We start from the raw sequence: 10,893 nt of genomic DNA on the forward strand, positions 1-10,893 counted from the left end.
TGAAACTGTTTTGTTTTCATATTGTCAGTAATGAGAAGTTTTTAGTTTCAAATGTTAGCAAGAAAAATAAACTATGGCATGGTACGCATGACTACTTTCACTTTGTGCTCCCATGTGGTTCCGGTTTTTTGCAACACAAAACATCACATGTAAGACCACAGGGGCTCGTCACGAAGTTTTTTCAACCTTTTATATATACCACCTCTATACTATAAAATACACGTGTATTTTATAGTATAGAGGTGGTATATATAAAAGGTTGAAAAAACTTCGTGACGAGCCCCTGTGGTAAGACTAAGATTTCATTTACTTTTAACTGTTGATGAAGAACAATCTAAATTTGTATATACATGTATTGTTACATTTTTAAATACATATTAAAGTATCTTGAATCGATAAATATCGCTACAGAAATTTTAATTACGATTTGTTTTTATTTATAACAGATTTTTTTTTATCCAGAGATCATTATGGACGTAAACAGTATTGAAAATCAGGAGGGATGTTGTGTGGAAGAGGATGACACGACAGCAAAGAGAGTTGAAAGTGAAAGCACAATTCCAGTATCACAAGATAACATTAATAGTCAAGGAACAAGTGACATCAAAGACAAAGGACGTGAATCTCAGCTATCACCTTTGAAGGAGGGGTCTAATCTTCTAACTAAAATAAAAACTGAAGATGGAGGTTCAGAAATGATTTGCACTGTTGTTGATTGCGGCACTGAGGAAGAAGGCATCATGAATGAATCTGAGAAAGAGACATCGCCAGAGAAAGAAAGAGACTCTTCTAATGCAAAGACCTTTGAGGATTTTTCTTTCTCCAGCAAGAATGAAAAAGAACCACTGACTGCCGAAAATGCAGTGTCAACTGAAGTAACAGAAGTGATTGTATTAGATGCCAAGAATGGTGAAGTTAATGGAGTCTTCAGTGCAAGTGCAGATATCACTCAGTCAGATTCAGCATACAGAGAGAAACAGGATGAATCATGTGATTCCAGTAGTGATTCTGAAGATTCTGTGATCTTTGTGCAGGCAGAAGAGAAGTGTATAATCATTGAATCAGATGACCAGGAGGAGAACAAGTAAGAGAATCACATGAGCTTGTGATTATTATGTCTGTGCAGTATATTGATAAAATAAATTAAGCTAGTATTTTTTACTTTGGTGTTGCATTCCTGAAAGGACTGTACATGTATGTGGTAAACATTTTTTGCCCCCCCCCCCACCAATTTAAAGTTGCAAAGAGAGCTTTAAAAGTTAAGTTAAAGGTAGTTCATGTTGAACATAAGTACATGTATATATATAAAAGGCAATTATCCTGATGACATCATATTTTAGAGATGGTGTCATAAATGTCATCTTGTAACATGTGCTTTATATTTCTGAAAGATTAATATGAAGACAGAAAGACTATTTATTCTATTATTTGCAAAATTGCAGGAAAAGGTCCATTTTAGATATGTCATAGATGAACAACTGTTGGATTATAATGACAATCAGTCGATTAATCATAAGATTATTGTGATAGACAATTTCTGTTTAATGAAGATATCATTTTGATATGACACTTTTTAAAATTGGTTAAAATGGATAGGAGCCAGATAAATGTTAATGACCTTTATATCAAATATAGTTCTTTGATTGAAAATAAAGAATTGTGTTGGTATTTTAGATCAAGAGGAAAGAAGGAGAGTGAAATAAGAACTAAAGGAGAATTATATCCAGATGTAAGTACAAGTTAAATTTAACCGATAATATGTAATATATAGAGTGAAACATTGACAAAATTTTTAAGTATGTGTTCAATTGGCTTTTAATTATAATGTTAAGAAATATTCCTCCCATATCAATGAATTTGTTTAATTTGAAGGAGTTGCCTCCCCTAGAGGAACTGGTTATAACAGTTGATCCCAATGTAGAGCTTGTCCATACCGGCACAATCACAGGAATTGTGGGATGTTTGGGTAGGTCTTAACAATATTTATGTTTTGAATTCTTCTGTATGAAATCTATTTGCCCTTGTTGGTATTGATCATTCAATACATCTTGTGTATTAAAATTACAAATAAGAGCTCTGTTTTAAGATACATGTATAAAGAAAATATTCAAATTTTAAAGGCTAAAATACATGAAATGTTTTTTTAAACAAATAGTTTACCAGTATGTATCAAAAAAAAAATAGATTATATCTGAAATTTTAAGTAATTAGGATGGCTAATTTTTTTTACCACCAAGAGTCTGTATAATTACTCTAATGAAATATATGTTTTTGTCCTTGTGACAACTCAAAACTTCTGTTCTTATATTAAACTACCTATGTTATATTCTTATTTCACTGTAGTTAGTAAATATATTATTCTGAAAGTCAGCTTTACTCTCTGGTTTGTTTAAGTCACCAGGTTAACAGGTGTGTAACTGTGAGTCAATATATCGGGTCTCAGGTTTGAGAGCTGCAAGAGGCCTTGGGTTTGAGTCCAGTTTGAGACTGGACTCACCACCTGTTACATATAAGATAGAATAATGGACTTCCTGTTGACCACATTTCTTTTGTTTCCAGTGATAGTAAAGGCCAATCAAAACATACCTCCACTGAATGAGAACACCATTCTATTCCTGGAAGGAAGAATTGTCCTTGGACAGGTTAGTACCGTACATGTATCTAGTGAATAGATTTATTTTTCATTTTATACAAAACATGTCTTTAAAATCACACTTATTATAATCTAATATCAATAGGTAAATAACGTACAAGAACAATTTTTGGATTTTCATGTGATTCATATGGTTGAAAATGAAACAGAATGAAAAGATATTCTCAGGACATAGTGATTGTTTTGTTTTATCTTGTTATGATATTTGGCATTTCTGAATAAAATTTGTGAATGTTTTAGATCTTTGAGGTGTTTGGACCTGTTGGATCTCCATGGTACTCGCTCAGGTTCAACAGTCACAAAGACATCGAGAAGAAGTCCATCTCTTGTGGACAAAAAGTTTACTGTGCTCCAAAAGTAGAGAATCTGACCAATTATGTGTTTGTGGAACATCTCAGAATGTATGTATACTTAAGGACAGTTAAGACACCCCCCCCCCCCCAAAAAAAAACCTCAATCCACTGGTTCTCGGGCACTGCCACATTTCTTATGGTTTGAATTAATTGGCCTAACAATTGGTACATTGATTTTCTTTTGCCTTCATATACATATCTGTATTTAATCTAAATAAAAATTTGGAAATCTATGTTAGGAAGTGTGTGCATTTATAACCTTTTGTGATGAATTCTACAGTGCTTGAATTTTATTTCTTTGCAGGATGAAAGGGTCTGATGCATCATGGGAAGACAATAATGAACCCCCAGAGAAGGTAATAAAATGGAATAAGTACCAAAGCACAGACCAGTTTGATTTGGTTTTTGTTTGTGTTTTTATGACAGCAATGATCTGAATTCATGAGTCAATTTCATCTGTCTTAACAATTTATCAATTGAATATTGAAAACTTTCGTTCTATCTTGTTGTACATTAAAATATTTTTAGTACATTGATTATTCTGATGATGAAGAAGAAAGGCGAGCCAAAGCTAAGTCTCGTAACCGTGGACACGAACAGGAAGAGGGTGACCAGCTTCCGGGTGTGCGCAAAGTTCGTCGGAGAAGACAGAAAGACAGGTACATTATTACAATTATGATACAATGGTTTCGTTGGTAGTGTATTATCGAAATAATCTTTTTAAATACATGTTCTTCTATTAACTTCTTTGTCTTTTGCAGGGAGACAGTTCAACAAAATGGTACCGAAGAAACAAATTCAGGTAGGATTTTTTGTTTCAGAATTCATATAAATAAAAAGATAATTGTCATTTGATATTGAGGATAAAATAGTTCTCTATTGAGAAAAGAAAGAGAAGTTTATCAGAAACCTAAAGCATGCACTCTTCTAATGCCTTATCTCTGTAGTAAAAATGCTATCCAGTGCTTTTGAGTACCCACTCTGCTGATCATATGTCTTTAATGAAATGCATATAAAATGCAAGACATAGTATAAATCCTTATGAGTCAGTTAGCAATTATCTCTTTGAGGTGTTACGGTTTCTTAATATTTAAATTTCATGACCATTATCTACATTGTAGGGTTTTATGAGTGATGTTCTTACATTTATCACCCATTTGTTATTTATTTATAGGCAATGGAAATGGAACACACAATAACCCTGCCCATGGAAACAGGAGAGAGTTTTACAGTAACCAGTCTAACAGAGGGAGAAATTTTAACCAGAGAGGAGGAAGAGGAAGACAACAAAGCCAGCCCCCAATGGAGTACCAATCCTTCCAGCCATTCGGTGCACCTCCAAGGTTTCCACAAACAGCTGAGACTCAGAACAACCCTGTGAACAACCCTGTCATGTATCAGAATGGTGGACCTGTCAGACAGCCAATTTTCCAGCCCAGATATCCGGATCCAAATCCGCCTCAAAACTGGAACAACCAATCACAGCCTCAGTCCGACTGGAATCCGAATACATACGCAAACTCATCAACCACACAGACCATGAACTACCCATATAGTAGGCCAAATCAGAATAATGCACTGCCTCAAAATGGAGGACAATATTACCCACAATTCAGTGGGGTATTTTCCAATATGTCTGTACCTCCACCTCACTGCTTTGGACAGCCCCCTCCCGTGTTCAACCGACAGATGATGACAGATCAGAGGTACATCCAGAATCCAGCTTTCCAACAGAATCAGGGAACACCTTTTGACCCCAATGTTCCACCACCCAATTATAATGTGGGATAAGAATGTTGAATATGAACTGTACATAAAAATTGTTGTTATGGTTTTAGATATGGGATTTATTGTTTATATACATACATTCATGTACTTTATGTAACCTTAAAAAAAACTAAAGGTACTCATTTAAAAAATAAAAATGATCGAGTCATTGTCAGTTTTTTAAACTGGTATTAAACAGCAGCTAGGACTAGAAACTCCCAATGTTGACATGCACTTGACAACTTACAAAAACTGTTAGTTCCAAAAAATTAGGCTGTAATTCCCAATAGAAATTTACTGAATGTTTTCTTTCATAGCAAAAAACAGGCATGTTTGATGTGTTTTTTAGTTTGTTGAAACCATGAAAAAGGTGGTCGGAGCAATAAAAAATAATATTCTAAAAAAAGACATGAAATTATGAATCTTGAAATTATTGCACAAAGGCAGAATAGAGGAACTAAGTGTTCAGTGTGTGTTGGCGGAAAATTGAAATTTAGAGGTAGACTTTGGTACACCGGTCGGTTTGATATTGTTGCACGGGTGAGCAATATGCCCTAAAAGCCTCTTGTTTGTTAATTATATTGACATGAATGATGCTATTTGAAGATTCTGTTTAGCTGCACACGTTTGTATCAATGTGTTTCAAGTAACGAATTTGTCAAAAGACTTGAAACCAATTTTTTATTTAAAAAAAATGTGTTGAAATGTTATGTACCCCTATCTTTCTATAAGGGAATGTCTTTTCCGTTCGTCCCTATTAAGTTATTTTCGTTAATCAAAGGCAACTTATTATAACGAGGAAAATTGTCATAAATTAGCAATTTAATAGCATTAATTTTACAATGTAAAAGAAAGATGTAAATATAAACAATAAAAGGTTTTTTTTAGTGATTCATTCGGGATATGAAGGTGGCGACAATGCAGGAAAAAATACATAACCCGCTAACGTGGGTTGTGTAATTTTTTTCTGCAATGATCGCTACCTTCATAACCCACATATATCATCAAATAAAGCATTTTATTGTTCATATTTACATCTTTCTTTTAACTAATTAATAAATTGATTATAAAAAGTAAGTATAAAAATCCACTTAATTACTGTTAATGTACATAAGTACGTTTACTAAAAAGAAACAGCCAAATCGTCTCCTGTGAGACTGAGTCTGACATCATGATTTCGTGCAGTCTGTGATTTTTCTTAGGTCGCTGTAGGTTACGACCAATCGACAGGGCGTGTCAATTTCAGCCGCAGTAGATTCAACCAATCGATAAACGGGGCGTGTAGATTTCAGGCTGGCTGTTTCTATAGAGAATTAACTATAAGTTTCCATAAGATGTAAATATTTTGATAAAATGCCTTCTTTGGTAATTCATGCGGGTTATGAAAGGTGGTGGGGGTAGCAAGTAACTTCAATTTCACTGCTCATTTCCTCATTTTCAATTCACTATTTAACATGGTACTGTCTTTTATTAATTTTCAATCTAAAGTTGAAAATGATTACATGACAAATTTGTCATGTAATCATTTTCAACTTTAGATTGAAAATTAATAAAAGACAGTACCATAAAAGTGGGGGAGGGGAGCATCTTCATGCTCATCTTTGCTGCCCCTTCCCCCCCCCCCCCCCCCCCCCCACCGATGCTACGTGCCTGTATCTCGACAAAGCAACTTAGGAAAAATAAAACACCAAACAACAGTTTTATTATAATACGAGCGCGCGGGGTCCGATGAACAGAAATTATATCGGTGTGACTTATCAGAATCTTATTTTTGGGGTGCATGGATTAGGGTGCGTAGGTTTTGGTTGGGCTCGCATCTTTATCCAACCTACTGACGAAAGAGGTATTAAGTTTGATTATTTAATATTTCTCTACGAATATAGGAAAGTGTTATCTCGAATCAGATGCAACACTTACAAGTCATACCCTATATGTTAATAACAGAATCATAGGCGTCGGAACAGGGGGGGGGGGGGGGGCTGGGGGGGGGGCTTAGCCCCCCCCCCCCTCTTTTTTTGCAAAGTTAGACCTATAACCATTAGGCACATAGCAGAATAGAGGTTTTTTTTTCTCTCAATATTTCTGAGGATCAGTCTAGCCCCCCCCCCCCCCCCCACTTTCAATTTGCTTCCGACGCCAGTGAGAATGATGCATGAAATGTTTCGCCTATGAAGATCCCCGCAAGGGGCCTCTAAAAAATAATATGACGACATTTACAATGTATAAAAAAATGACGTATATAACTTGAGAAGCGCCATGTTGGAACAATTTTTTTATATATAGTGATTCTTATCACTTAGGATTATCAATTCATGCTTTAAGGTAAGTAGGCTAAATATTTCATGACATGTATAGATTTTCATACATATTCAACATTATTCGATTCTATGATCCATAAAGAGGCAAGCATATACATATATATATATATAGAGGGCCCTCTTGGCCAATGCCCTCCTAGAGGGCCCTCCTGGGATGGGGGCAGGGGGCTTCTCGGACCCATCCAACCCCCCCCCCCCAATACACACACTATAAGCAAAATTATTCCTTTGACCTTCCTCCCCCATATTGGAAATAGTTTTGAATGAACGGAATTCCTTTCATTTCAAGATTTAATTTTATACGAGATATTTTCTATCAGTCCATGAGTGACTGTAAGGTGACTTAAAAATGAAAAACATCGTCATTATTTTATTCACTTTGTAAATAACACGTGAAACCTAAATGCATTTTATATATTTTACCGCCAAAAATATATTCGGAACTTTTGTACGTACGCGTAGGATTCTGAACACAGCGTTTTCCCGTTGTCATGACGTCATGCTGCTAAGGTAGAAAACGTAAACAAAAATGGCCGCCAAACTAAATATGGTAGTAATACGACAGAAAAACGACGTTGATAGTTGTTCTGTTGGTCAAAACCGGTTGTTTTTTATGTAATTTTCTTCAGACGTTTTATGTTACCATTTTTCAAATCTTATCTCTGCACAGCAAGACAAAACGGGCTTTTGTATTTTGTGCTTTTAATGCACTTGCTTGGCTAACGACGATTAATTGAAAAATACTTTGCAATAAATGATTTTGCTTACAAAATCAGTGATCTAGATAATGCACATGAATAATATTCATATGTTAACTAAAATATTTGGACTGAAAATATAAAGATGACATAATAAAAAAATTTCAACTGGTCAGGGGAACTCACAAATGTTTAACTGACGTTAAAAAAATCCTTAATTTGTTAAAACCAAGTATTCGATTTTTTTGGAAACATGTTAGAATTGATGTAATTTTTAGATGGTTATTAATTTTTACCTAAATCTTCGTTTAAACCCAAATTATATTCATGCAATATCGAAAACAAATCCTACAAGAAGCACAAATTCAACGTTCGTGACGTTTTACGGCGATTTTACCAAAAAATCGCGCTTCTTCTCATTGGCCAATAAGCGCCAAACAGCACCAATCGTTGTTGTTAGATTTCGACCAATCAGGAAAGGACAAAAATATAGAAGGGTATATAAAGGAGCAATTTCCAGCCCCCAGCAGCAGTTGAAATCTTGAATCCTCAGACATGTATCAGATGTTGATGTTGATGGTGTTTTATGCAACCTTGAGCATTCGTTCAGTTAGCCAGGATGTTACAGTACATGTAACGACACAAGACATCCTGGACAAAACTGAGTGAGTATGAATGGTTATGAAAAGTAAACTAAATGAAATATTGGAACAATTGTAAGATATCTTCATATGATTCAAGTGGTGATTATGACGTCATCAAAGTACATAAAGGAAGTCATTAGCGTAACTCGAGTAAAGATACATGTATACATTTCTACATTGAATGAATACAGTACAGGTACATTACATACAACATGGCAGTACATTGATGTAATTATTTTAGATTTGGGGGAACCATGTGGAGTAGAACAGTGGACGCCCCATGGCTTGTTACTGTAAGTGGTTAAATCATCCAATGTTGTTTTTCCCATTTCCTGGTCTGGTTACCCCAAACTGTGTTTTATATTGAACTCGCCCTTTCACAGAATGCTAATCGCACAGTGACAGATTCCTCATGCAATCCTCTGGCGACTCTTGCCAACACTTCTCTACTTTACGTCCCACCAGTTCTTGAGTATGGCTACGGCATCAAGTCTTTGCATGGCGTTGTTATAAGTCTTGTCAACAGAACGCTGTCTCTTTCGGCGCGGGGCGTCAGAATACTCAGTGACACTTTCAGAGATTCGGGCACCATGTTCATGGCGACTCTTGCCAACATCAACCAGTCTATTCACTCTTTCGGCTCACATATCAAGTCTATGATGCTGGATTTAGTTGGAAAAGGCTCAGTTGTTGCGGGCGATTGGCTGGACACTGTGTGTGACGTTGTGATTAGACTTACCAATGGCACCACGTCTCTCTTGGCGCAAGGCTTCAGCACAGTCCAGAATACGACCTCTGAGTCCATGGCGTCTTTTGTCAGTTGGACACTCCAGATCGGCACCGGCATCAGAGACCATATTAGCCACTTTGTCTCCTCTCTGTCCTTCAAAGATCTGTGTCGCCTCACCTTCATCCTCTTTCTGCTTGTTCTCCTTCTCACTGCTCTGTGGCTGGCCCGCTCATACGCACAACACATTGACATGGTCAACAAGAGAGTCGCCAGTCTAGCAGAAGGTGACTTTACTCTTCTGCATCTTCTAAACTCTATATATTTATAGTGTTCATTCACTAACTTCGTAATCTTTTGTTATAAACTAATAATTATTTTTTCATTATTTGCAGAGAACAGCAGACTGAGATTCCAACTTGCCGCTGAGTTGAACGCCATAGACGCGCAGAGAGCTGATTCAGGTACATGCATAAAAATACTACAATACAATGTATCATTGGAAAACAGTTATATAAGGTATATTCAACCTAATAAACTACAATGGTCAATAAATGATTGAAATTAACGTTTTACAGAGCGAGCTCAGGAGGCGATGGAGAGACAGATTAGAAATGTGTCCATGTGGCTGAACGTGTACACCACAGAAATCAACAAAAAGTGAGTTTTCTGTACAAGTCTTTTGTACAATTTCTTGATAAAAGATTTTTGAGAAAAAATAAAGAATTTTGATGATATGATTTTTAATTCTCAAATTAAATAATGATGGTATTGACATTTTTTCTTCTTGTTTTCATTTAGAATGAAGAGAATTCAGCCCAAAGCCAACAACAAGTTCCTCAGTCGCACACTGCGGCGACAGCATTTGTTATAATGAACTAATTACTGTGAATAAATAGTTTGTTGTTGAATTCTTGTCTTGATTTTTCAAAAGACACAAGCCTTGGTGAGGATCTCATGAGTAGTTTAAAGTATCAAACGTAAAATCTCGCAAACCAGAATCCCCAAATTAAGGATACTAGTATCTCTTTATTCATCTCCGTCATTGTTTTCAACTCTTTTTTAAACTGAGGTAAACAATTTATGAATTGACAAAAATATTCAGTGTCAAAAATGTTTGACAAATACACGAGTGTTAGATTTGGAATATGTTAAAAAATGGTTGCACGACTTCTACTTTTTATTCCCTGGCGAAACCTAGCTGTACTTTGAACAATCCATTTTTAAATTTCCTATTTATCCCCTCTCTCCCACTTTGGGACGGACGGATTGTTGTTCTTCATACAAACAAATTTGAAAGTCCTATAAGGCTATAACAAAATTACTTGATACCAAGTGTTGTGAAAATAAGTCCATGGGTTCCAGAGAAGAATAATGAATTTTAAAAAGTAGACAGTAAACGCCGCGGACAACGATGAAACAAACGCCGGACAAATTTTGGTTCGATAAGACCATCGGCACTGAGGAGCAAAGACCTAAACACCGATTTCGACCAACAATGATCACAGCAACGATCCGCTGTACAGTTCCTAAAAAACATTTCTATAACTCAATTGAAACGTACTTTCCATGAAAAATTATAGAAGTTCGTATCGTGGTTGAAAGAAGAAACTTTATCCTGGATTGTTTCTACACGTACGTTGAAGGCGCACTTCCGCATAAACATTACAATATCGCAAATACAACCATTTTAACAAGAGCTTGGACTTTGGGTAGTTGTGTTAACAGCAATA

At 35.8% G+C, this 10,893-nt stretch overlaps 2 protein-coding genes across 3 annotated transcripts; both read left to right on the forward strand.

The window, feature by feature from the left end:
* The first annotated feature begins 93 nt into the window (after positions 1 to 93).
* On the forward strand, positions 94 to 4,943 carry LOC128166481 (H/ACA ribonucleoprotein complex non-core subunit NAF1-like). Of its 2 annotated transcripts, XM_052831668.1 has the most exons (10): positions 94 to 149; positions 463 to 1,084; positions 1,675 to 1,729; positions 1,873 to 1,966; positions 2,560 to 2,642; positions 2,894 to 3,054; positions 3,311 to 3,362; positions 3,535 to 3,665; positions 3,768 to 3,808; positions 4,181 to 4,943. In XM_052831668.1, the coding sequence occupies exons 2-10, from the start codon at positions 471 to 473 to the stop codon at positions 4,795 to 4,797; spliced, it is 1,848 nt and encodes a 615-aa protein (XP_052687628.1). In that variant the 5' UTR covers positions 94 to 149; positions 463 to 470; the 3' UTR covers positions 4,798 to 4,943. The 2 variants fall into 2 exon arrangements, with proteins under 2 accessions (XP_052687628.1, XP_052687627.1); XM_052831667.1 differs by lacking the exon at positions 94 to 149 and having other exon boundaries at positions 359 to 1,084.
* Positions 4,944 to 7,998: 3,055 nt separating this feature from the next.
* LOC128166648 (uncharacterized) lies at positions 7,999 to 10,046 on the forward strand. The gene is made up of 6 exons (XM_052831939.1): positions 7,999 to 8,454; positions 8,675 to 8,726; positions 8,817 to 9,447; positions 9,556 to 9,624; positions 9,739 to 9,820; positions 9,962 to 10,046. Exons 1-6 carry the CDS (start codon positions 8,345 to 8,347, stop codon positions 10,032 to 10,034), a joined length of 1,017 nt encoding a protein of 338 aa, XP_052687899.1. The 5' UTR covers positions 7,999 to 8,344; the 3' UTR covers positions 10,035 to 10,046.
* The last annotated feature ends 847 nt before the right edge of the window (positions 10,047 to 10,893 follow it).

The sequence above is a fragment of the Crassostrea angulata genome, chromosome 10 (genome assembly GCF_025612915.1).
Source record: "Crassostrea angulata isolate pt1a10 chromosome 10, ASM2561291v2, whole genome shotgun sequence".
NCBI lineage: Eukaryota > Metazoa > Mollusca > Bivalvia > Ostreida > Ostreidae > Magallana > Magallana angulata.

Bases quoted from the DNA above. Each gene is read 5' to 3' on its own strand.
- LOC128166481 (XM_052831668.1), top strand. From the start codon at position 471: ATGGACGTAAACAGTATTGAAAATCAGGAGGGATGTTGTGTGGAAGAG. The intron at 2,643-2,893 runs GTTAGTACCGTA...TGAATGTTTTAG, and splicing joins GAAGAATTGTCCTTGGACAG to ATCTTTGAGGTGTTTGGACC. The intron at 3,666-3,767 runs GTACATTATTAC...TGTCTTTTGCAG, and splicing joins CGGAGAAGACAGAAAGACAG to GGAGACAGTTCAACAAAATG.
- LOC128166648 (XM_052831939.1), top strand. From the start codon at position 8,345: ATGTATCAGATGTTGATGTTGATGGTGTTTTATGCAACCTTGAGCATT. The intron at 8,727-8,816 runs GTAAGTGGTTAA...GCCCTTTCACAG, and splicing joins ACGCCCCATGGCTTGTTACT to AATGCTAATCGCACAGTGAC. The intron at 9,625-9,738 runs GTACATGCATAA...AACGTTTTACAG, and splicing joins CGCGCAGAGAGCTGATTCAG to AGCGAGCTCAGGAGGCGATG.